The 27,579-nt window shown below is 38.1% G+C and overlaps 1 protein-coding gene across 2 annotated transcripts in view; it reads right to left on the bottom strand.

The window, feature by feature from the left end:
- The window catches only part of LOC128693387 (uncharacterized), a 338,832-nt gene extending 312,176 nt beyond the window's left edge, over positions 1–26,656 (bottom strand). For both annotated transcript variants that reach the window (XM_070097375.1, XM_070097376.1), the window contains exon 1: positions 24,730–26,656. In XM_070097375.1, the coding sequence (XP_069953476.1) occupies positions 24,730–24,822 (93 nt within the window). In that variant the 5' untranslated portion in view covers positions 24,823–26,656. The remainder of the gene's footprint in view (positions 1–24,729) is intronic.
- Positions 26,657–27,579: the final 923 nt, after the last annotated feature.

Genomic DNA, 27,579 nt, shown 5'->3' with positions numbered 1-27,579 from the left:
AGTGTTTGCAGTTTTGGAATGTTTGTAGTATTGGAGTGTTTATGGTGTTGAATGTTTGTAGTGATGGAGTTACTGTAGATTTGGAATGTTTGTAGTGTTGTAGCTGTGTGGTAACATTTTTTAAGCTCAACATTAACACAAAAAGTGTATAAATGTTGAGAACATTATCTCAAATATTTATTTGCTTACTGTTAAATCTGAGATCCAAAATCTCATAACAAAAAATATTTTACGTCAATAAACGTCTTAGAACATTTTATAACGCTAGCAGAGATAAAAAAATAAATGAAACGTCGATAAATGTCTAAAAAACTTTTATAACGTTAGCAAATATTAAAAAATAAACTTTTAAAACGTCAATAAAGCCTAAAAAAAGCTTTTTTATTATCAGCAAACGTTTAAAACCATTTGTAAAACGTTAACAAACGTCTGCAAATATTTTTAAACGATGAAAAACTTCTAAAAACATTTTAAAACGTCATCAAACATCTAAAAAATCACCAACGTTAACCAGCGTGTTAATTTTTCTTGTAACGTTAAATAGCGTATCAAAAATTTAATAAAAACGTCAACAAACACATAAGAAAATCCTCAAATATTTAAAACAATTTCCTGGCCTCACTTCACCTATTGCCTTCGTTTTAAGACGTTTATCCTTGTCATTTTGACGTCGATCCAAAACGTCAAAAATTGCAAATCTTCTCTTTGTTTTGGTTTGTGAGTGGCGAGGAATTTCCCTAAAATTATATCACTGAAGACTGTAAAACCTGAAACTAATACTATATGGCAACCTAACGGGGGTTTAATCTTCAATATGTGGCTGACTCTGGGAGAGGGAGGGGAGTTAGGAAAAATGGGTGGGGAGAGGAGGGGAGTGAGAGGAGAGGGAGAGAGGAGTGGGGAGAGGAGGGGAGTGGAGGAAGAGGTGGAGAGAGAGAGGGGGAAAGAGGGAGATAAGAGAATGAAAAGGGGGAGAGGATGAGAGATAAAACAAGGAGAGGGTAAAAGAAGAGAGAAGGTGGTAAAAGAGAAGGGGAGAAGATGTAAGAAGAGGGGAGACAGAGAGATAGAGAAGATGGGAAAAATTAAAGAAGAGAAGAGAGGTGTGAGAGAGAGAGAGAGAGAGAGAGAGAGAGAGAGAGAGAGAGAGAGAGAGAGAGAGAGAGAGAGAGAGAGAGAGAGAGAGAGAGAGAGAAAGAGAAAAAGAAAAAAGAAAAAAAGCGAGCAAAATTAAACTGAAGTGCAGAGAATAATAGGAAGTTGAATTAAAAGTTGAGGAAATTAGATGATGAAGGGATTACATAAAGGAAGTAGAGAGAGAGAGAGAATATTGTCAAAGTACCACACTTGGATCCACTTCGAGGACAGCGTGAAACAAGCTTTTATGCCACAAGACGGGCAGAAAGCAGCAACTTCACTCTGGCTGTACCCTTCTCCAGAACATCACTCCATCTGAGATCATATATATCCAGGATGACTAGAGTATGGAACACAGCATAATAATGTCAACGAGATAAAGTCAGTTGATCAAATGAAAATGCTGGCCCACAGATGGCTCCAACTTCATCCTGTTCCCTACTTGTATGTCTCATAACAATAAAAATGCTTTCAAATGAGCTGATGTAGGTAACAGCTCTTAGCTTGCCAATATAGTTAGGAATCCTTAACTTGTAAATAGCTTGTCAATAAAGAGAGAGAGAGAGAGAGAGAGAGAGAGAGAGAGAGCTGGTGATTGTACAAACAAAGAATAGAGAACAAAAGGATAGGGACTAAATGAGGCGGAGTTTGAAAGCTGCAGTAAAGACGGGGGAAGAGGAGAGAAGAAAGGAAGGAAAGAGAAAGTCAAGGAAGGAGGGAGGGAAGGAAGAAAGGAATACAAATACAGAGATAGATAGATAGATAGATAGATAGATAGATAGAGAGAGAGAGAGAGAGAGAGAGAGAGAGAGAGAGAGAGAGAGATGCTGGCGCAGCAACAGACACGTTGATACTGGAGTATTCTGACACCCTTCTCTTGGTATTCTGGTGATGCTATGTCCCTCCCTTCCCCTAGATAAACCTCTCTCTCTCTCTCTCTCTCTCTCTCTCTCTCTCTCTCTCTCTCTCTCTCTCTCTCTCTCTCTCTCTCTCTCTCTCTCTCTCTCTCTCTCTCTCTCTCTCGCTTCTCGTATCAGGCACCTACTTAAGCATCATTCAGGCAGCTTTGCATCTTCTACCATCTTGCATCTTCTACAATCTTGCATCTTCTACCATCTTGCATCTTCTACAATCTTGCATCTTCTACCATCTTGCATCTTCTACAATCTTGCATCTTCTACAATCTTGCATCTTCTACCATCTTGCATCTTCTACAATCTTGCATCTTCTACCATCTTGCATCTTCTACAATCTTGCATCTTCTACCATCTTGCATCTTCTACCATCTTGCATCATCTACAATCTTGCATCTTCTACCATCTTGCATCTTCTACCATCTTGCATCATCTACAATCTTGCATCTTCTACCATCTTGCATCTTCTACCATCTTGCATCATCTACAGTCTTGCATCTTCTACAATCTTGCATCTTCTACCATCTTGCATCTTCTACAATCTTGCATCTTCTACCATCTTGCATCATCTACAGTCTTGCATCATCTACAATCTTGCATCTTCTACAATCTTGCATCATCTACAATCTTGCATCTTCTACCATCTTGCATCTTCTACCATCTTGCATCATCTACAATCTTGCATCTTCTACAATCTTGCATCATCTACAATCTTGCATCTTCTACCATCTTGCATCTTCTACCATCTTGCATCATCTACAATCTTGCATCTTCTACCATCTTGCATCATCTACAATCTTGCATCTTCTACCATCTTGCATCTTCTACCATCTTGCATCATCTACAATCTTGCATCTTCTACCATCTTGCATCTTCTACCATCTTGCATCATCTACAATCTTGCATCTTCTACCATCTTGCATCATCTACAATCTTGCATCATCTACAATCTTGCATCTTCTACCATCTTGCATCATCTACAATCTTGCATCATCTACAATCTTGCATCTTCTACCATCTTGCATCTTCTACCATCTTGCATCATCTACAATCTTGCATCTTCTACCATCTTGCATCTTCTACCATCTTGCATCTTCTACCATCTTGCATCTTCTACCATCTTGCATCTTCTACCATCTTGCATCTTCTACCATCTTGCATCTTCTACCATCTTGCATCTTCTACCATCTTGCATCATCTACAATCTTGCATCTTCTACCATCTTGCATCTTCTACCATCTTGCATCATCTACAGTCTTGCATCTTCTACAATCTTGCATCTTCTACCATCTTGCATCTTCTACAATCTTGCATCTTCTACCATCTTGCATCATCTACAATCTTGCATCTTCTACCATCTTGCATCTTCTACCATCTTGCATCATCTACAATCTTGCATCTTCTACCATCTTGCATCTTCTACAATCTTGCATCTTCTACCATCTTGCATCATCTACAATCTTGCATCTTCTACAATCTTGCATCTTCTACCATCTTGCATCTTCTACCATCTTGCATCTTCTACAATCTTGCATCTTCTACCATCTTGCATCTTCTACAATCTTGCATCTTCTACCATCTTGCATCATCTACAATCTTGCATCTTCTACCATCTTGCATCATCTACAATCTTGCATCTTCTACCATCTTGCATCTTCTACCATCTTGCATCATCTACAATCTTGCATCTTCTACCATCTTGCATCTTCTACCATCTTGCATCTTCTACCATCTTGCATCATCTACAGTCTTGCATCTTCTACCATCTTGCATCATCTACCATCTTGCATCATCTACAGTCTTGCATCTTCTACCATCTTGCATCTTCTACCATCTTGCATCTTCTACCATCTTGCATCATCTACAGTCTTGCATCTTCTACCATCTTGCATCATCTACAATCTTGCATCTTCTACCATCTTGCATCTTCTACCATCTTGCATCTTCTACCATCTTGCATCATCTACCATCTTGCATCTTCTACCATCTTGCATCATCTACAATCTTGCATCTTCTACCATCTTGCATCATCTACAATCTTGCATCTTCTACCATCTTGCATCATCTACAATCTTGCATCATCTACAATCTTGCATCTTCTACCATCTTGCATCTTCTACCATCTTGCATCATCTACAATCTTGCATCTTCTACCATCTTGCATCTTCTACAGTCTTGCATCTTCTACCATCTTGCATCATCTACAATCTTGCATCTTCTACCATCTTGCATCATCTACAATCTTGCATCATCTACAATCTTGCATCATCTACAATCTTGCATCTTCTACCATCTTGCATCTTCTACAGTCTTGCATCTTCTACCATCTTGCAACATCTACAATCTTGCATCTTCTACCATCTTGCATCATCTACAATCTTGCATCTTCTACCATCTTGCATCATCTACCATCTTGCATCATCTACAATCTTGCATCATCTACAATCTTGCATCATCTACAATCTTGCATCATCTACAATCTTGCATCATCTACAATCTTGCATCTTCTACCATCTTGCATCATCTACAATCTTGCATCATCTACAATCTTGCATCTTCTACCATCTTGCATCTTCTACCATCTTGCATCTTCTACCATCTTGCATCTTCTACAGTCTTGCATCTTCTACCATCTTGCATCATCTACAATCTTGCATCTTCTACCATCTTGCATCATCTACAATCTTGCATCTTCTACCATCTTGCATCATCTACCATCTTGCATCATCTACAATCTTGCATCATCTACAATCTTGCATCATCTACAATCTTGCATCATCTACAATCTTGCATCATCTACAATCTTGCATCATCTACAATCTTGCATCATCTACAATCTTGCATCTTCTACCATCTTGCATCATCTACAATCTTGCATCTTCTACCATCTTGCATCTTCTACCATCTTGCATCTTCTACAATCTTGCATCTTCTACCATCTTGCATCTTCTACAATCTTGCATCTTCTACAATCTTGCATCTTCTACCATCTTGCATCTTCTACCATCTTGCATCATCTACAATCTTGCATCTTCTACCATCTTGCATCATCTACAATCTTGCATCTTCTACCATCTTGCATCTTCTACCATCTTGCATCATCTACAATCTTGCATCTTCTACCATCTTGCATCTTCTACCATCTTGCATCATCTACAATCTTGCATCTTCTACAATCTTGCATCTTCTACAATCTTGCATCTTCTACAATCTTGCATCTTCTACCATCTTGCATCTTCTACAATCTTGCATCTTCTACAATCTTGCATCTTCTACAATCTTGCATCTTCTACAATCTTGCATCTTCTACAATCTTGCATCTTCTACAATCTTGCATCATCTACAATCTTGCATCTTCTACAATCTTGCATCATCTACAATCTTGCATCTTCTACAATCTTGTTTGTTCTACATCTTGCATCCTCTACAATCTTGCATCTTCTACAATCTTGCATCTTCTACCACTTTGCGTCTTCTACCATCTTGCATCATCTACAATCTTGCATCTTCTACCATCTTGCATCATCTACAATCTTGCATCATGTACAATCTTGCATCTTCTACCATCTTGCATCATCTACAATCTTGCATCTTCTACAATCTTGTTTTTTCTACATCTTGCATCCTCTACAATCTTGCATCTTCTACAATCTTGCATCTTCTACCACTTTGCATCTTCTACCATCTTGCATCATCTACAATCTTGCATCTTCTACCATCTTGCATCATCTACAATCTTGCATCTTCTACAATCTTGCATCTTCTACCATCTTGCATCATCTACAATCTTGCATCTTCTACCATCTTGCATCTTCTACAATCTTGCATCTTCTACCATCTTGCATCATCTACAATCTTGCATCGTTTACAATCTTGCTTCTTCTACAATCTTGCATCTTCTACCATCTTGCATCATCTACAATCTTGCATCTTCTACAATCTTGCATCTTCTACAATCTTGCATCTTCTACCATCTTGCATCATCTACAATCTTGCATCATCTACAATCTTGCATCTTCTACAATCTTGCATCTTCTACCATCTTGCATCATCTACAATCTTGCATCTTCTACCATCTTGCATCATCTACCATCTTGCATCATCTACAATCTTGCATCATCTACAATCTTGCATCATCTACAATCTTGCATCATCTACAATCTTGCATCATCTACAATCTTGCATCTTCTACCATCTTGCATCATCTACAATCTTGCATCATCTACAATCTTGCATCTTCTACCATCTTGCATCTTCTACCATCTTGCATCTTCTACCATCTTGCATCTTCTACAGTCTTGCATCTTCTACCATCTTGCATCATCTACAATCTTGCATCTTCTACCATCTTGCATCATCTACAATCTTGCATCTTCTACCATCTTGCATCATCTACCATCTTGCATCATCTACAATCTTGCATCATCTACAATCTTGCATCATCTACAATCTTGCATCATCTACAATCTTGCATCATCTACAATCTTGCATCTTCTACCATCTTGCATCATCTACAATCTTGCATCTTCTACCATCTTGCATCTTCTACCATCTTGCATCATCTACAATCTTGCATCTTCTACCATCTTGCATCTTCTACAATCTTGCATCATCTACAATCTTGCATCTTCTACCATCTTGCATCTTCTACCATCTTGCATCATCTACAATCTTGCATCTTCTACCATCTTGCATCATCTACAATCTTGCATCTTCTACCATCTTGCATCTTCTACCATCTTGCATCATCTACAGTCTTGCATCTTCTACCATCTTGCATCATCTACAGTCTTGCATCTTCTACAATCTTGCATCTTCTACAATCTTTCATCTTCTACAATCTTGCATCTTCTACCATCTTGCATCTTCTACAATCTTGCATCTTCTACAATCTTGCTTCTTCTACAATCTTGCATCATCTACAATCTTGCATCTTTTACAATCTTGCATCTTCTACAATCTTGCATCATCTACAATCTTGCATCTTCTACAATCTTGCATCATCTACAATCTTGCATCTTCTACAATCTTGTTTGTTCTACATCTTGCATCCTCTACAATCTTGCATCTTCTACAATCTTGCATCTTCTACCACTTTGCGTCTTCTACCATCTTGCATCATCTACAATCTTGCATCTTCTACCATCTTGCATCATCTACAATCTTGCATCATGTACAATCTTGCATCTTCTACCATCTTGCATCATCTACAATCTTGCATCTTCTACAATCTTGTTTCTTATACATCTCGCATCCTCTACAATCTTGCATCTTCTACAATCTTGCATCTTCTACCACTTTGCATCTTCTACCATCTTGCATCATCTACAATCTTGCATCTTCTACCATCTTGCATCATCTACAATCTTGCATCTTCTACAATCTTGCATCTTCTACCATCTTGCATCATCTACAATCTCGCATCTTCTACCATCTTGCATCTTCTACAATCTTGCATCTTCTACCATCTTGCATCATCTACAATCTTGCATCGTTTACAATCTTGCTTCTTCTACAATCTTGCATCTTCTACCATCTTGCATCATCTACAATCTTGCATCATCTACAATCTTGCATCTTCTACAATCTTGCATCTTCTACCATCTTGCATCATCTACAATCTTGCATCGTTTACAATCTTGCTTCGTCTACAATCTTGCATCTTATACCATCTTGCATCATCTACAATCTTGAATCTTCTACAATCTTGCATCTTCTACCATCTTGCATCATCTACAATCTTGCATCTTCTACCATCTTGCATCTTCTACAATCTTGCATCTTCTACCATCTTGCATCATCTACAATCTTGCATCGTTTACAATCTTGCTTCTTCTACAATCTTGCATCTTCTACCATCTTGCATCATCTACAATCTTGCATCATCTACAATCTTGCATCTTCTACAATCTTGCATCTTCTACCATCTTGCATCATCTACAATCTTGCATCGTTTACAATCTTGCTTCTTCTACAATCTTGCATCTTATACCATCTTGCATCATCTACAATCTTGAATCTTCTACAATCTTGCATCTTCTACCATCTTGCATCATCTACAATCTTGCATCTTCTGCAACCATGCATCATCTACAGTCTTATATCATCTCTCTCTCTCTCTCTCTCTCTCTCTCTCTCTATATATATATATATATATATATATATATATATATATATATATATATATATATATATATATATATATATATATATATATATATATATATATATAAACACTGATCTCTGGCTGAAGGAGACTCGAACCTACGAACCTTGGAACAAGGTACGCAGTGCTTTACCAATCTACCCACACTGGACCAATACCTTGGAGTCCAGCTTGCGCTAGACTTTGATCCAAAGCAGCCAGCTTTCAGGGAGAAGGCTTACAGCTTTTCATCTCATCCCCTGCATGCATCAGCCTTACTAGAGATTTTAACAATGCAAGGAATTCGCAAGAGCAGGCGAAATATACACAAACACTGATAAATAACAAACACTGATCTCTGGCTGAAGGAGACTCGAACCTACGAACCTTGGAACAAGGTACGCAGTGCTTTACCAATCTAGTTAAAATCTCTAGTAAGGCTGATGCATGCAGGGGATGAGATGAAAAGCTGTAATCCTTCTCCCTGAAAGCTGGCTGCCTTGGATCAAAGTCTAGCAAAATCTTGTCTCCAAGGCATTGATCCAGTGTGGGTAGATTGGTAAAGCACTGCACACCTTGTTCCAAGGTTTGTATGTTCGAGTCTCCTTCAGCCAGAGATCAGTGTCTGAGTATATTTCGCCTGCTCTTGCGAATTCCATGCATATATATATATATATATATATATATATATATATATATATATATATATATATATATATATATATATATATATATATATATATATATATATATATATATATATATATATATATATATATATATATATGCAATAAGATCACAGTAAACAGGTGATTTCAGAATATGCAAAACAACCACTCTGAAAGAATAGAGAAATTCCAAATGCTTTCGTGACTACTCACATTATCAAGGAACTATGAAAGTAAAGCATCCAAGGAAGCTATATAAGGGGTCTGGCCAACACCTCACTATCAGATCCCACAACGGTTAAACACCTGTCGCGCGCCGGCCCAACTGGACAGGTCCTTTGCACAACTCACCAACAAACTATTCTACCCAAGAAATTTAAAAAATTATTATTTGTCCAGTGTATTATTAAATTCTTCCCAAATTCTATTAATTATAAATGGATCTAATTTATATAAACAAAAGGAAATATTCATATTATTGTCAAAACTGCTTTTTATGAAACAAGATTCAATTATATTCCTGTCGACCATGGACTTGCTTGATACTACTTTCTCGACTTTTTGAAAATCAATTGGATGGTTAAAATCTCTTACATGAATAAATAGAGCATTGGAATCTTGTCCAGTTCTAATGCTATATTTATGTTGTTTTAATCTTAGTTCGAGATTTTTACCAGTTTGACCGTAATAAACTTTATCGCAAATTTTACAAGGAATCTTATAGACACATCCATCAGCATTTTGGGGGGAATTCTTTATCAAAAGTTTTTTTTTTACTGTATCAAGATTTTTGAATACAACTTTAATATTAAAAGTCTTAAGAAGAGAAGGCATATCAACCAAGTTTTCATGGTAAGGGAGAACCAACGTATTTTTAGTTGAATAAGGCTGGTTGTCCCTTTTTTGATTGTAAAAAGTATTTCTAGCAACTTTAAAAGTTTTATCAATTACATTTCTTTGGTATTTTAAATCATTACCTATTTCATAAATTTTGGATATTTCCTCATCTATGAACTCAGGACTACAAATTCGTAAAGCTCCCAAAAACATTGATGAGAAAACAGACAGTTTAACTCTATCTTGATGCGAGGAATAATAGTGGACTTAGGAACAGTTATTTGTAGGTTTTCTGTAAATTTTAAATTTGAATTCATTATTACTCTTAATAATTAAAACATCTAGAAAAGGCAATGAGTTATTTTCTTCAAACTCAACAGAAAAGTTTATAGAATGGGCTAAGCTATTTAATTTTCCAAGGAAATGGTGTATATCTACATTTTTGGGCATAAGACACAAAATATCATCAACATATCTGAACCATTTAGCTCTATTAGGGAGGATTGTGTTAAGCAACTTTGTTTCAAAAATTTCCATGTATAGGTTTACTGTGATCTTATTGCATTAATGGATACCACACGACTCTTCAGAATGTTCTCGATAAGCTTTCCTAATCATATATCTTTTGTTTCACTGTTTTCTTCTGCACTGATCAAGTCCCACAAGTTAAAAATTCGACTTAATTTTTTAAAAAATTGTTTAAATGAACAAGTTCTGCCCAAGTCTCTTTTACCCAATAGACTCCTTGACATGACAGATCGTCCTTTTGATGATTTTATGAGAATTATTCTTCAGAAATATATTGAAATAACCAAAATACAGGAGAAGGAAGCATTCAAAATATTGAGAAACAAAAAATACTCTTTTAATCAGGCCATTCCATCAGAATGGAAACACAGTATGTTGGATCATTGCTATAATTAACTCTGAAGAATTTTTAATGAACTCAAGAGCAAACTACAAAGAAAATTAGACATTTTAATTGAAAATAGTGATTGGACAAAGCATGCTAATAACAATTTTGTAATTAACTTATCAGATGAAATTTTAGACAAACATACAACTGCTGCTCTAGGTTTTGGTCTAAGTTTTGCAACCTCAAAAAAACTTAATAATGTTGAAATTGCAAAAGCCTTTTGTAACTTTGAAAAAATTTCTGATTTATCCTCTGATGAAATTAATATTAGTAAAGGAATGGTATATAGCTCTATGTTAAAACCAAACATTCCCAATTGCCCTCAAAGATTCTTTAAGTCTTATGATACACTTAATAACAATAAAAATTTGCGCCTTACTAAAGCAGACAAAATAAATGCAATAGTAATTGTGAAAGAAAATGATTACCAAGAAAAAATGAATAATCTCTTAGATGATACTGAAACCTATTCTAAACTTAGGAAAAATCCCCTAGAAACCGTTAACAGCAATTTCAATAAAACAATAAAACTTCTACTGAAAGGCAAAGATGAATTAGTCAAACAATTTACTTCCACTAATCCATCTTTACCTTACATGTATGGACTAATAAAAACACACAAACCAGGGAATCCAGTCAGACCAATTATTAGCTCCATAGGGTCAGTTTCATATAAATTATCCAAATGGCTTGTTGATATTTTGAGCCCTATTGTTGGCAAAATTTCTAACTTTAATGTTAAAAACAACATAGACTTCGTTGATAAATTAAGCTCCTTGACTGACTTAAATGATTTTAACGTGGTTAGTTTTGATGTTACTTCTTTGTTTACGAAAGTTCCTATTGATGATTTATTAAGTTTCTTATCTGAAGAACTCGTTAACTATGATTTACCATTGCCAGTTCCTACTATCATTAAACTTATTAAACTTTGCATTGTTGATGCAAAATTTGTATTTAATGATAAGTTTTACACTCAGAAGTTTGGTATGGCAATAGGAAATCCTCTTTCACCTGTTCTTAGTAACCTATACATGGAATTTTTTGAAACAAGGTTGCTTAACACAATCCTCCCTAATAGAGCTAAATGGTTCAGATATGTTGATGATATTTTGTGTCTTATGCCCAAAAATGTAGATATACACCATTTCCTTGGAAAATTAATTAGCTTAGCCCATTCTATAAACTTTACTGTTGAGTTTGAAGAAAATAACCCATTGCCTTTTCTAGATGTTTTAATTATTAATTAAGGGTAATAATGAATTCAAATTTAATATTTACAGAAAACCTACAAATAACTGTTCCTAAGTCCACTATTATTCCTCGCATCAAGATAGAGTCAAACTGTCTGTTTTCTCATCAATGTTTTTGAGAGCTTTACGAATTTGTAGTCCTGAGTTCATAGATGAGGAAATATCCAAAATTTATGAAATAGGTAATGATTTAAAATACCCAAGAAATGTAATTGATAAATCTTTTAAAGTTGCTAGAAATACTTTTTACAATCCAAAAAGAGACAACTAGCCTTATTCAACTAAAAATATGTTGGTTCTCCCTTACCATGAAAACTTGGGTGATATGCCTTATCTTCTTAAGACTTTTAATATCAAAGTTGTATTCAAAAATCTTGATACAGTAAAAAAAACTTTTGATAAAGAATTCCCCCCAAAATGCTGATGGATGTGTCTATAAGATTCCTTGTAAAATTTGCGATAAAGTTTATTACGGTCAAACTGGTAAAAATCTCGAACTAAGATTAAAACAACATAAATATAGCATTAGAACTGGACAAGATTCCAATGTTCTATTTATTCATGTAAGAGATTTTAACCATCCAATTGATTTTCAAAAAGTCGAGAAAGTAGTATCAAGCAAGTCCATGGTCGACAGGAATATAATTGAATCTTGTTTCATAAAAAGCAGTTTTGACAATAATATGAATATTTCCCTTTGTTTATATAAATTAGATCCATTTATAATTAATAGAATTTGGGAAGAATTTAATAATATACTGGACAAATAATAATTTTTAAAATTTCCTGGGTAGAACAGTTTGTTGGTGAGTTGTGCAAAGGACCTGTCCAGTTGGGCCGGCGCGCGTCAGGTGTTTAACCGTTGTGGGATCTGATAGTGAGGTGTTGGCCAGACCCCTTATATAGCTTCCTTGGATGCTTTACTTTCATAGTTCCTTGATAATGTGAGTAGTCACGAAAGCACTTGGAATTTGTTTATTCTTTCAGAGTGGTTGTTTTGCATATATATATATATATATATATATATATATATATATATATATATATATATATATATATATATATATATATATATATATATATATATATGTATATATATATATATATATATATATATATATATATATATATATATATATATATATATATATATATATATATATATATAATTATTACTGATCCACCATTTGCATTCTTGATTACAATTCTCAAATGAATGAATCTTCATCAAATATTTTCCGTGTTTGTCATTATTTTAGTACTTGGTGCTGCGTATTTAACGCTTAATCACGTCCCTCAGTCGTGTAGGAAGACTCTCATACAAATTCTTGAGGGTTTGGGGAGGTATATTATTCCATGCCTCATGTAGAGCAGTCTCCAGCCGCGGGATGGAACTGATATCCTTGCCCAGTAAACTTTGTATCAATATTGACCAGAGGTTCTCAATAGGGTTTAGGTCTGGCGAACTATCTGGCCAGTTATTAAAGAACCTCACTTCACAGTCCTTAAGCCACTGAACTACAGATTTGGCGGTATGACACGGTGCACCGTCCTGAATAAAACCCGTAGCCCCACACTTGTCAAACGCCTCAGGTAAATTGTCACACAACTCCAGGTAATTATAAAGGTTCATATACTGGTTTTTGGGAAGTACAATGAGTTCACCAACACTCTGAGCACTGAAACATCCCCAAACCATGGGTGAGTCTGGGCGTTTGGTGGTTCCACAGGTGTAGCGTGGGTCTAGTGGGTCACTACCTCTGGGCTGATACACATGTCCCCCATTGTTACAGGTGACGGTGAAGGTTCCTTCATCACTCCAAAGTACTTCAGACCACTGATAATTCAATTGAAGATATTTCTTTGCATAATCCAACCTACGTTTCTTCTGTTGTTTGGAGATGATCGGTTTCTTAACCTGGCGGTGACTACTGTAGCCCATTTCTGACACACGTCTATTAACAGTTCCTACAACACCTCTGAGAGAATATGTGGGCTCTTTTCTTTCAATTCTCTAACAGCTAACTTAACTGTACTCTCTAACTGTTCCTTTAACACAGTTAAGGTACGAGGTTTGGCAGATGGTAACTCAACACTGTCACAAGTCTTGAAACGCTTCACCCAGTTCCTCACTGAACGCTCACACACACCAACATTCTTCACTATTTCTTTCGTCTGGTCCCCTCAAGGGAGGCTCCTTGATGCTGGTGAGGGGCTCTTGATCTAGGGAATTGGATCTGTGCTCCAGTTCCCTGAATTGAGCCTAAATGGCTTCCATCCCCTCCCCCTCATGCGCTGTATAATCCTATGGGTTTAGTGCTCCCAATAATTATAATAATAATAATTTCGTCTGGTGCCCAGCTTTGTGAAGCCCTATGATGTGAGCTATAGTTACAGGTGTAAAAGACTTCCTTTTACCCATAATTAAACATGTATAGCCTCGAAACCAAAGGGAACACCGGACAAAAGATGGGGCAATGAGAGACAAAAGTGCAACACTTCCTCTCACCACGGCAGCCACGTGAGCACTGAGGAGTCTCTGTGGAGTGTGGCGGCAGGCCGTGACGTCATGCTAACGGCTGCTACCCGGCACAATGCACTGACGAAAAAAGACTCCCCTGTATGGTAGGCCTTTGATTTTCGTCACAGCATTATGCCGGGGTGCTCACTCGGCATAATGCCGTGACTAGGTATAAGTGTATGGAAGACTACATATTTCATACACTTATACCTTCCATTCAAAATGCTGATATCCTTTTGAATGCGATGTGTTATTCTTTCCCTTCCTTTCCCAGTTTCATGAAACCAGTGGCCAGTGGGTGTGGAGTATGGCGAGAGAGCCTTCTGATTCACTATACTTGCCTCGGCTATCTAATAATAAGAGATAGTCCTCCAGATAATAGTAAATAGTCCTCTGCAGATAGCCTCGGTGTGGGCTGTGAAGTATTATGCTATCTTCTCTTCCCTCCCCACCATATTTCCTTCCCCCTCCTTCCCCAACTTCCCTCCCCACCTGCTTCTTCCCCACCTCCTTCCCCATCTCTCCATCTGACTGCATGAAGGTCGGTCCAGCCTTCCTACTGGATATTGAGTTGTCTCTGGGCATGAAAGAGTCAAGCCACGCCTGTCAGTACAGCCAATATTGCACACAACAACACAAGGCCTTGAACCTCTAGGTTATACCTCCTGTACCCGACTTTCTTCTTTCTTCTTTCTTTCTTTCTTTCTTCTTTTCTTTCTTCTTTCTTCTTCTCTTTCTTTTCTTCTTCTTCTTCTTCTTCTTTCTCTCTCTCGTCTTCTTTCTCCGCTCTCTCATGATACAATTGAGAGAAATTAGGTGGAGGATCCCGGAGGGAGAGAGAGAGAGAGAAAGAAGAAGAAGAAAGAAAGAGAGAAAGAAGAGAGAGAGAGAGAGAGAGAGCGAGAGAGAGAGAGAGAGAGAGAGAGAGAGAGAGAGAGAGAGAGAGAGAGAATCGGGTACTTAAGCGGTAACCTTGAGTATGGTACCAGTCACTCTTGGTTAAACTGCAAGCAATAGGCGTCACTGGCTCAGCACTATTCCTCATCAGTGATTACCTTGAAGGTAGATCTCTCAGAATAGTTCTCAATGGGTCAGATTCAACAAGACACTCTGTGTTGGTGCCAGTATTCCACAGGGAAGTGTACTTGGGCCATTGTTAAGGAAAGTCTACTTCAGTAACTTCCTTCAGCTCATTCCAGAATCACATGCATGTGCTGACGACTGTACTCTGACATTTACTTATCCAAAGAAGGTAATACCAACTGCTCTCAATTACATCAATCCCCAGCTTACAGCTATATCGGCCTGGGGGAAACTATAGAAGGTTACATTTGCTTCTGAGAAAACACAAATGGTGATCTCTAGGCAGCGTGACGGTAATGCTGGAGCAGTGGTAGTCAGTTTCGCAAAGAAGGCAGCCAAGAAGCTTACAGTACTTATTCGCATCTCGCATCTGCTCAACTGTAGAGGCTGAAAGACTGTGTACAAGGCATAAGTACGTTCACACTTTGAATATGCTTCATTTTCTTGGATTGCCTGTCCCCCGTCTCACCTGCGACTTCTTGACAGAATGGAGAACAGAACAAGACGACCCATCTCTCGTCCGGATCCAGCCTGGAAAGATCTGTCATTTCAGCAGTCTTTAGCACAGGAGGGATGTGGGTGGCCTTACTGTTATGTACATGACCAATACTGTTAAGGTCCTCACACTTGGCTCCACTTCGTGGTTAGCGGGAAGAGCAGGAAACAGCAACCACACTCTGGATGTAACCTTCTTAAGAACATCACTTTATCTGAGATCATTTATTCTTAGAATGACCCGAGTCTAGAAAATTTTCGCACAGCATTAAGACAGTGATAAAATTAAGTCAGTTAAATGAAGGCAAGAACTCATGACCTAACCTTGTAAAAAGCATTGTGTAAATAGAGAGAGAGAGAGAGAGAGAGAGAGAGAGAGAGAGAGAGAGAGAGAGAGAGAGACGTTTAACATGGATGTCCCGCCCAGCTGATCCACCAGTGTCATCTGTATACTCCCTGCCCATCCCCTCCACCCCCTCCATTCCCTCCATCTCCAGCCACGCCCTCCACTCTCCTAGTTTGAGGTTCTCCCTAATTCGTCATTCTTCCAGCGCCTCAACTAAATTCCTCTTTTCTCACCTTCCACGGCGAATTATGGTTTGTAACGAATTGAAACGAATTTTTAGATTCGGATGAAGGAATCCTGACGTATATAAAAACAATAAATGTGTGAGTGTGTGTAATATAACGGCCGATGATATATATATATTTATATATATATATATATATATAGATATATATATATATATATATATATATATATATATATATATATATATATATATATATATATATATATATATATATATATATATATATATATGTTTACTAATATTAATTTGACGTTTAGCATATTTTTAGATCTGCTTCATATAACTGACTCTGATTTTGTTTAATGCCTGATGACAGTTAACTCCGCACCTGGTCATGAATAAATAATGTTTTCAACAGATATAGGAAGGCTCTAATACGGCAGTGCAAAACACTAGCCAGCAGATGTATGTACGTCTGTGCAGTGAGGATTCCTATCATCCAGCATGCCACACACTATTGACTTTGCAATAGAAGGATAGCCACATACTGTGCACTCGATGGATTTTCACCAAAAATAATAAAGAAATAGATACAGATTCTGGTTGACAAGAGTGTCGAGTGACAGATGGTGAGTGAAAATGCGTGAACAATATAAAATATGAGGACAGTGAAGCCAAGTGAAGGTAACTGGGAATAACTGTGGAACAATAATAAGAGAAGCGGAAAAGAATCGAGTATGTCAGAATAGCAAAACCCAAGACGGAGCCGAATTTAATGTTACATGAGGTGGATGACGAGAGAATTAAATCAAACAACAAAGTATTGGCAGTAAAAATACTGCCAGTATATTGAGAGGAAATTAGTTGAGGGTGTAAACTGAACGACGATACAAGGACGAGAGAGAGAGAGAGAGAGAGAGAGAGAGAGAGAGAGAGAGAGAGAGAGGCGAGCACCTGGGACTAGTGGATATTACCATGACAAAGAGAGACGTGAAGAGGCTTCTAAGGGAATCAGATACAACAAAAGCAATGGGACCGAACGGGACTTCACCTTTGATCATCAAAAAACAATTTTGTGAGAACTATAGCAAAAATATAATACAAATGGATGGGAAAGGAGGCCACTGAGAGATAGGTGGAAATTTGCAGAATCTTCAAAATGAAAAATGATAAGAAATAACGAAGAACATTGAACATGACTGACAAGTGTAATTATATGATTTTATTCCCACCTTCATCTCCATCCTCGTTCCTATCCTATTTCCCCACCTTCTTCCCCATCCTCTTCCCCTCCTAACCCCATCCCACTTACACAACTATCCCTCACAGTAATTTAAACTAGTGGGCAAGATACGCTAGTGGTTTTCTCTTAATTCTCAGCTATTAAGCTTGACTGGGTCATTGGTTCCTTGGAATCATTCGTATAAACGAGAGAGAGAGAGAGAGAGAGTGAGAGTGTGAGAGAGTGAGAGTGAGAGAGATAGCTAAAGAGAGTTTTCTTTCCCAGACTTCGTACGATACGTCCCAATATAACGTGTCTGAAGAAATAAAAAGGAGCGAGGGGAGGAGAGACAAGGGAGCGGACGAAAAGGAGGAGTGCGATGAATGAGGGGAATGAGGAAGAGGAAGGCAGATAAGGAGAAAGAGAATGAGGGAGAGGAAGGAGGTTCGATGCTAGGCTCTCATGGATACCAAAATCTTGGGACAAACTTTTCGATAAACACTATTTTTCTGTAGAGGTGCTGAGGTGAGCAGGGATGTTAGTATCTTTCTTTCTTTCTTTCTTCCTTTCTTTCTCTCTCTCTCTTTCTCTCTCTCTCTCTCCCTCTCTCTCTCTCTCTCTCTCTCTCTCTCTCTCTCTCTCTCTCTCTAACTCTCTCTCTCACTCTCTCCCTCTCTATCTCTCTCTCTCTCTCTCTCTCTCTCTCTCTCTCTCTCTCTTTTCCTCTCTCCCCCTTCGCTCCCTCAATCTCTCGTCTAACACTTTGATGTCTTCGTTAAATGTTAATCGATGGTTAATGATGGTTATAGCATACCTGTTTCAGGCTTGCTAATATAACCTTGGATATGAAGTTCCTAGGTGTCCGGGAGGTGAAGTTCTTAAGTGTCTACGCGATGAAGTTCTTATGTGTCTGTGAGGTGAAGTTCGTAGGTGTCTGAGTGATGGAGTTCTTGGTTGTCTGGCTCATGATGTTCCTAGGTGTATGGAAGATGCAGTTCCTAGGTGTATGGGAGATGCAGTTCCTAGGTGTCTGGAAGATGCAGTTCCTAGGTGTCTGGAAGATGCAGTTCCTAGGTGTCTGGGAAATGAAGTTCTTAGGGGTCTGGAAGATGAAAATCCTAGGTGTCTGGAAGATGAAGATCCTAGGTGTCTGGTAGATAAAGTAACCTAGGTGTCCGAGAGATGAAGTTTCTTGGTGTTTGGGAGATGAGGCCCCTAGGTGTCCGGGAGATGAATTTACTAGGTGTCTGAGACATGAAGGTCTGGTGAATTAACTTTAGTGATTCAACATCATTTCCAGCTTCCAGTCTGAGATTTGTAGCCAAACCTTTCCTTGAAGTTATCACCTAAGTGAGAGATACAAGTGAGAATTCATATATTACTCAATGCTTCTAAACACTTTTCTTGGTTGTTAAGTGAAGCATTCTCAATTACAGTTGCAACAAAAAAATGGGTTACTGGTAAATGAAACGCGGGTTGAGGTGTCCGTAGACTTTTCCCCCATTTAGACCAGTCATCAAGATAACCAGGTCACCTATATTGGATAACTGTCAAGTGCTCGATAAGCAATTCCCGTTTGATAAATTACTTGCTGGCGGTTGATAATTACCTCGCTATGGATTATTTGATTGTAGGTGCAAATGATGTGTGTGTTTGTGTGTGTGTGTGTGTGTGTGTGTGTGTGTGTGTGTGTGTGTGTGTAATGTTTTAATGTGACTGAGAGATGGTTCTTTCTGTCTGTCTGTCTGTCTGTCTGTCTGTCTGTCTGTCTGTCTGTCTGTCTGTCTCTGTCTGTCTGTCTGTCTCTCTCTCTCTCTCTCTCTCTCCCTCTCCAACTTTTTCTTTTAAAGTTGTGTTCAATATTCAAGATAATTCATAATTTCTCCGTCGGGTGAGAATTATTATTTCAGAGGAAAGATTTCCATCAGTGAGTGATGATGATGATGATGATAATGATGACGGTGATGAGTATGATAATGAGCATGAGGAAGGTGATGATACTTTTCTTTCCGAAGCATAACTAGCCTAACCTTTCTTAAAATGGCGACGCATAATACAAAAATCACTCCTGCTTCACCCATGCAAGACTCACCTCACTTTACCTTGAATTACTCATTCTCTGTTACAAAACTACAGCTGTGTAAGCGAAACTGTTGAGAAAACGAGGTCGCATGATGCCCTTAATCTCTTTTCAGTCTTTCCGGTATCCTGTAACTTTGTTTACATACATTGAGTGTAGCTGAATCAGTGTATCGGATATGGAAATGGCCACTGACATTCAGTCGATTGGCTGTAATAACCCCAGCAGTCGATAAGCTTTAAGGACCGTCACAATTGATAGCTTTTAATGACTTTAGATAATCCTTAGTGATCCTGACCAGAGATAAGCCTCATTTGACCCTGCCAGCAAATAGGCCTTAATGACCCTCAGTAAATAAGCTCTAATGACACTGGGAATAGATAATCCTCAGTAACCTTGGCATTAGATACCCTTTAATGGCCCTGACATTCGGCAGGTTTTACTGATCTTGGCAGCTGATAGATCTCATTGACCATAACAGTCGGTGAACCTTAATGACCTTGAAAGTAAATAGGCCCTAGATCTTACTACACAGTCTAAGTTATCCTATCAAACCAGAACCACAGCCTTGCAACCCATCAAGCTGCTTCCAGTAACGTAGTCATTTCGTTGCTACAACGGCTACACTGCTACAAAAGTTTGAATCGCCATAGAGCGGCTATAGGCTTATAGCCTATAGCCATCCTATAGCGATTGGCCGGGAAACAATAGAGATATCTATACATTGCTACTGGACTAGACTCGTGCACACCTGAACCGACTCTTACAGGTTCACTAACGAGTTAATTAATCCCCGGAATGAATGGGCGATTAGGTGGGGAATGGGGGAAGATGGGAAATGGGGGAGGGAGTTGGGGTGGGGGAGGGCTGGTTGGCAGGATCAAAAGGGTTGGATGGTTAGTAAGCGGTAGCCTAGCAACCGTGTATATATCTGTCAGCCCATAGCAACAAGGTTTAATTCTTCTTTACCTCCTAGCAACTATATCAAAGTCTGACACACACATATACACACACACACACACACACACACACACACACACACACACACACACACACACACACACACACACACGCACACACACTCACACAGATATACAGACAGAAAACGTATTTATTATCTTGGTCACGATTCAAATAGCAAAATTAAACTCTTCAGATGGTAATACTAATCATATCATACCCGGAATATAAATTGAAAAAAAAAAAGGATTATCGCATTTTTAGTGTACACTGCATATATATATATATATATATATATATATATATATTATAGAGAGAGAGAGAGAGAGAGAGAGAGAGAGAGAGAGAGAGAGAGAGAGAGAGAGAGAGAGAGAGAGAGAGAGAGAGAGAGAGAGAGAGAGAGAGAGAGAGAGAGAGAGAGAGAGAGAGAGAGAGAGAGAGAGAGAGAGAAAGATTTTATGACAAATAAATTAGCACAATAGAAGAGCAAATGATAAAAACCTGCAAATATTGCTGTGAATAATAAAGAATTTGAGAGAAAATTCTCTTGAGAGAGCGAGTGAGGGTAACTGTACTTGTTAGTTAACAATAAAAGTTTGAGATGCCAGGACGATGGAACCAACTGTAAGCTGGTGTGAACAGTCCCAGAAGTTGCTGAATGTACATGTTTAAATAAACTCGGAAATATGATATAAACGGCTAAAAGGAAAACGATTTGTCATAAGAGGCGAGCCAAGACGCAGGGTGAAAGGAGAATAAACCTTCACCTGGGATAAAGGACGTGAAAGTGAGAGAGTAGTGTAACACCACAAGCGGTAATTCACAGTTAGTATAACTAGAAGGAAAAATTACCTTTGTTTTTTTTTATCCATAGTGGAACTATACTTACTAGTAACTCATACATAAAAGAGAAAACTTAAAACGACGTTTTGGTCTGTCCTGGTCCATTGCTTGTTTGTCTTAATTTTCCTTCTTTAAGTGCGGGATATTTATAAACTGATGCAAACAAGGCATTGTGACTTGTATTCTTAGTGGGATGAAATCTCATTATGTGTAAAACGTAGCTAACATAAGCTTGACCATGCTTGAAGTTTCTCAGAAATATTTCTTTAAAATATGTATAAAAAGGACTGGCTTCTACTCATTAGTAGAGAGCAAGCTTATTACCTTGACCTGAAGAACACAATAGAGTATCAGAATCACGAGCTAAAGAATGTTGATTATTTGATAATCTAGTGCAAAACTATATGATGGGATTGTTTACGCTGGAATGATGAGAAGAGAAGGAACATACCAATGTCAGAAGGTTAAAAAATCTGCGGATGACTCAAGTGTTTCTGATAAAGTCTGTAAAGTATGGAACTGGTTATTGCAGCTTTTGTTTCTCCAAAAATATTTTCAAGGCTTTTTCTTGTTTTTTCTACATATAATTTTTTCTATACTTTGTTCACAAGACCGACAAAAACTCCTTCCTTCTGCCTTCGTTGGGTATAGTTTTTGCATTATTTTGCCATAATATCGCCAATATATTGATAAGTCCTATGAATAATTTTTATTTAATTAGGAAGTGGTGAGTATTAGCTAAAGTTATATATTAGAGAGACTGAACCGTATAAATAACTGGGGGTGGGGGGATTAGCGTGTTAAAAAAAAAAAAAAGAAGCTTGGATAACGCATTAAAAATATTGCAAATTTATTTTCATTTTCTTCTATAAAACTTGAATGGCAAGCCCGACGAAACATCAAAGATGGTGAGCAAAACGTGTGTTATTAGTTGCACATGTATCCATTTACCCAGCTGGACACATCTTGTTAATAACGCAATGTTTCCAATTCACGTATTCGACTTCTCGGCCAAAATAAGGCTTAACAGAAGTAAGAAAAGATTTCTTACTTCCGTTTTACATTCCTAAACTTATATTTAACTCTTTTCATTTATAAATACTTGTTTAATTGTTAATGTTTTCTTGTGGTTTGTATCTTATACGATCTATTAATTTGCTTTTGTTGTTGGGTTCTCTTTTACTGTTGTTGATGTTGCTGCTATAGATCCTGCTTTTGTGTTTTCTTGTTATTGATGTTCTAACGTTATTGTTGAAGATATGTTTTGCTTTTGCTATATTGTTTCTAGTATTTCCATACATTTACTACCCAAAATAATGACCAGTGAAAAAACAATAGGCAAAGACCTAAAAAAAAGGCCTTAACATCAGTATTAGATACTTTTAAGTTCATATAAAAGTATTTCTTTACAAAAGAGAAACTGTTTCAGATGATCCAAAATGTGAAGAAAATGGCTTAGGGCAATATGAATATTTTTTTTTCCGTAAAGAGTACGGTCCATTGTAAACGAATTTTGAAAAAAAAAAATATGTTAGCCTTTTTTATGAAGTTCATGGCATACACATATGTAAATAGCTCATAGCCATTAATTTTATTTATTTAATTAACACATCGGCCGTTTCCCACCAAGGCAGGGTGGCCCGAAAAAGAAAAAACTTTCACCATCATTCACTCCATCACTGTCTTGCCAGAGGCGCACTTACACTACAGTTATAAATCTGCAACATTAACATCCCTCCTTCAGAGTGCAGACACTGTACTTCCCATCTCCAGGACTCAAGTCCGGCCTGCTGGTTTCCCTGAATCCCTTCATAAACATTACTCTGCTCACACTCCAACAGCACGGTAAGTTCTAAAAACCATTTGTCTCCATTCGCTCCTATCTAACACGCTCACACATGCTTGCTGGAAGTTCAAGCCTTTCGTACACAAAACCTCCTTTACCCCCTCCCTCCAGCCTTTCGTAGACAGCAGCCACCCAGGGAGGTACTACCGTCCTGCCAAGTGAGTTTGAAACAGAAACCTGTAACTGTTTTACATGTTGGTAGGATTGCTGGTGTCCTTTTTCTTTCTCATAAACGCGCTGGATAACAGGTATATCTTGCTACTTCTAATTACACTTGGGTCACACTACACAGCCATGCACACGCATATATTTATACATATACACATCTATGCTTTTCTTTTCTTAATAGTTCTTGTTCTTCTTTATTTCCTCTATTCTCCACGGGGAAGTGGAAAAGAATCTTTCCTCTTTAAGCCATGCGTGTCGTATGAGGTGACTAAAATGCCGGGAGCAATGGGTTAGTAACTCCTTCTGTAGACAATACTAAAGAAGAGAAGAAGAAAAACTTTGTAGACATTAATATCATTTGAAATTCGTAAATGGCAGTAAGTACGTTTTAAACAAAGACCCTGGATAAACTTTAAATGGGGTGTGGTCAGTTTTAAAGCCCCGAGGCAAGTTTAAATGTCCCCAAGGTAAGTTTGAAATGACCCAGTGCGAATTTTAAATGACCCCAAAATAAGTTTAAATATTCTTAAGGAAGTTTTAAATTTTCCAGAATGAGGTTTAAATGACCCAGGATAAATTTGTAGTAACCAATTGTAAGTTCAGTAATCCCAGCCAAGACAAATGAACCAAGACAAATTATAAAAAAAAATCCATAGCGAATGTAAAACTACAAAGAACACACAAAAAAAAAGGAAAAAAAAAAACCACCGCAATGCAATGAAAACACCGCAGCAGTGAAAAAAACCTGCTGCAATGAAAACAAAACCCCCGCAGTGAAAAAACCCACAGCAGTGAAAAAAAGCCTTAATGAAAATAAACTGCCGCAGTGAAAAAAAAAAGTGAAAACAAAAGGCCACACTGAAAACAACTGTTTTCTTTATCTGATCTGTCTTGTGGAAGTTGAAAAGTCAGTGAGGAAAAATGAACATCAGAAAGATAACGTCTGGTATACAGGAGAAAATTAAACAACATGTACACTGAGTCAAGATCTGTCACATATAATAAACACAAATTTCCAGCGTCGTAAACAAAGACACACCATAAACATAGTTATATATAGAGGTGAATAAAAGGAAAGAAGGGAAGGGAGAATAAATGGCGTACTCACCCGGAAGAGGGAGATGCTCCTTCTCTTCCTTGCAGGAATCTTCACATCCAGGAATCCCTTAACAGACCCCGGCGTGTTGCCCCGAGGCGACATGGTGCCCTTGGGTCCTGTCCCAGTCTCCTCAGCCCTTACTGGGTCCCTGGCCCGCCGCCACTAGCCTCCCGAGTGCCCTCTAAGGTCCTGATGGCACCATGCTGGATATCACAAGGCTCCTCGCTCTCTTCCTCCCTTCGATATCGGGGAAGGAGAGGCCTGGATTGTGCTCTTCGTGCTGCAGGAAGGATGTTGTTGGTGGATGGAGGATGATCTTGGTGATGGAGGAAGAATGTTGGCGCTGGAAGGATGGCCTTTGCAAAGGAGGGAGAGCGCCGTTGTTGGTGATGGGAAGATAGTGTTGGTGATGGAGAATAATGTTGTTGTTTGTTATGGGAGGGCAACCCCTGGAGGTACAGGGATAATTTTCTTGATGGGGGATAAGTACACTTTTCGTACTGCGGACGAATTTTCTTGTGCCGAGGAAAGAGTGTTATTGGCGTTGGAGGAGATGATACTGTTGGCGTTAAGGAAAAGATGTTATGAGCAGAGAGACGCCATTGTTGTTAGAGGCAGAGTGATATCTTTAAAATTTGTGGGTAGCAGTTTTATGGCATGCCTTGTTCTCCGCCGTACTTTTCACTTAGTTTATAATGAAAATACGAAAGATTTTTTTTATTTTTTTTTCAGGCAAGGCGGTGAACGAAAGCACAATGTTGACTCTGTCTGGAAGTTTTGGAACAAGGTAAGTTTCCTTTTCTTTAAGATTATTGTGCGAACTATTGCGGCTTTAAGAAAGACTATTCTCAAAGCGGAAATCAGCTTTGAGACGAGAAAGATTGAGGCACAGAGTGAAAATGTTGAGAGCAGAGGGACTTAGAGAAGAGTACCGAGGGAACTTCTGTGTTTGTGTGTGAAGGGGAAAGGATGAAAAGAGATTGTGGTCCTCGGGTGAACTTGAGACCAACGTTGTCTTCAGGGAAACTATTCTAGCAACGGCAGTTGTGGAAAACCCGACTTCTGAGTCCCTTCACACGTCACTAATTCTTATTGATTCTATCCCTCCTTGCAAAAGGACCTGACGTGTGGCCTTAGAGCTGGAACTGAAGCTGTAACCTGAATACTGTCGGCTTGAAGACTGAGACTTTGACAACCGATTAAACGTCAGTCTTGGGCTGGAGGATCGTGGCTTGGGTTTGCTCTAAAGGTTTAGGCTGGGAGAGGCTTTGAGCGCTGGGTGGCACACAATGGGGTGGAAACATGGGTATTAAGAGAAAATGGGACCCACGCGGAGCTTCCAGCCGGGACCCATATCTTAGCAGGTGAACCCATCTTCCTTCTTAACTAAATATTTATTGTTTTCATCACTTTTATCAAAGCTCGTAGTGTATACCACACACACCAACATATATCTTTTCAGTTCATCTATTATAAAAACTATCATTCATATTATAATTGTCAATATTATCTATCAACAAATAGAAAAAAATCACAGAATACCTTTTTCGCAATGCGTAACAGAGTGTATAAGTTTTTCCGCGCACACAGTCGCATCTAGCGAGTGTTTCAAAACAACTAAAGTTCACTAGTTTAATATCACATATTTGCTTTTGTTTTCAACAGTATCAGCTCAGCCTTAGGCGAGACGTCATAATAAAGGAGGTCCCTGTTACCGATGTCTTTATTTCCAGTGTCTATATTTCCGGTATCAGCCTGGGGAGAGTTCGGTTTATCATACCGCAACTGTGAACACTGGATCAATAAACTTTCTTGGCTGATTTTATTGTATAATTTGGGGAACGTTTTTCTTCATTTTTGATAGCTGAGATGATTGTCTTAATATATATGTATTTATATATATATAATTCTTTTATACTTTAATAACATCTGGAAAGAGAAAAAGATGCATTTTAGAGATACTTCAGTTGGAGACAACAATATAATTCATGGCACATGTTGTATTAGAAATCAGAATAAGAGGAATAAATTTAATGATTAGCTGGCGATTAATGCTGAGTGATGGAAGAGAGATTATCACTCATAAAACATCACCCTAAACAAAAAAAAAAACACAGAAGTTACCATTTAACGGAAAATATGGAAACAGTACCAAGAAAACTGCAGTTACTCACCTTGCAACACCAGGTAAATATGGGAGAGACCCATGTGCAAGAAGTAAGAGTCCAGTTCATTAATCGTAAATAATAGCTAAAAAAATGAGTTAAAAATAGACCTTAAGATATTTATGTCCTCATGAAAGTGTATTGGTGTTTTATAAATATTCTGAAGGTCAGAGGAGTGACTTCTCTTCTCAGAGACTGTTCAATAACGTAGCTTAAATAACAGAGCCAAAACACTGAACATTAGCTAGTAATTTGCAGACACAAAACATTGCTCGGAAATTCAAATTCCCATAAATGACAATATATAACGTGTATGTAAGGCTATGAGTAAATAAAGTGTAATGAGCACTTGTCAATATTTAATAATAATCATACATCATCTGTGAATTTCCATCCTCTTCTGGGATCCTCTTGGTGAAGAAGATCCCAGAAGCAGGGTCGAAGTCTAAAGATCTCCTGAGTTTTTGCCTCCATGTGGGTTATCATTGAACATGTGAGGCTATGTTAATCGAGACACAGCAACTGATCACGTCCCCTCAGCAGCAAACTGCTGACCTCCTCATAACGAGTGTGGGGGAGGAGGGAGAAGAGGAGATAGAGGTTGCACCTGGTAGTTTGCCAAACTGTAACTACCACCACCGCTCGTTAGGCAAGTAGTCAGTGCAAGGTGGCACGAAGCACCGTCTCCCTGGGT

The sequence above is a fragment of the Cherax quadricarinatus genome, chromosome 57, assembly GCF_038502225.1.
Source record: "Cherax quadricarinatus isolate ZL_2023a chromosome 57, ASM3850222v1, whole genome shotgun sequence".
Classification (NCBI taxonomy): domain Eukaryota; kingdom Metazoa; phylum Arthropoda; class Malacostraca; order Decapoda; family Parastacidae; genus Cherax; species Cherax quadricarinatus.
This window is presented reverse-complemented; position numbering and strand designations above follow the sequence as displayed.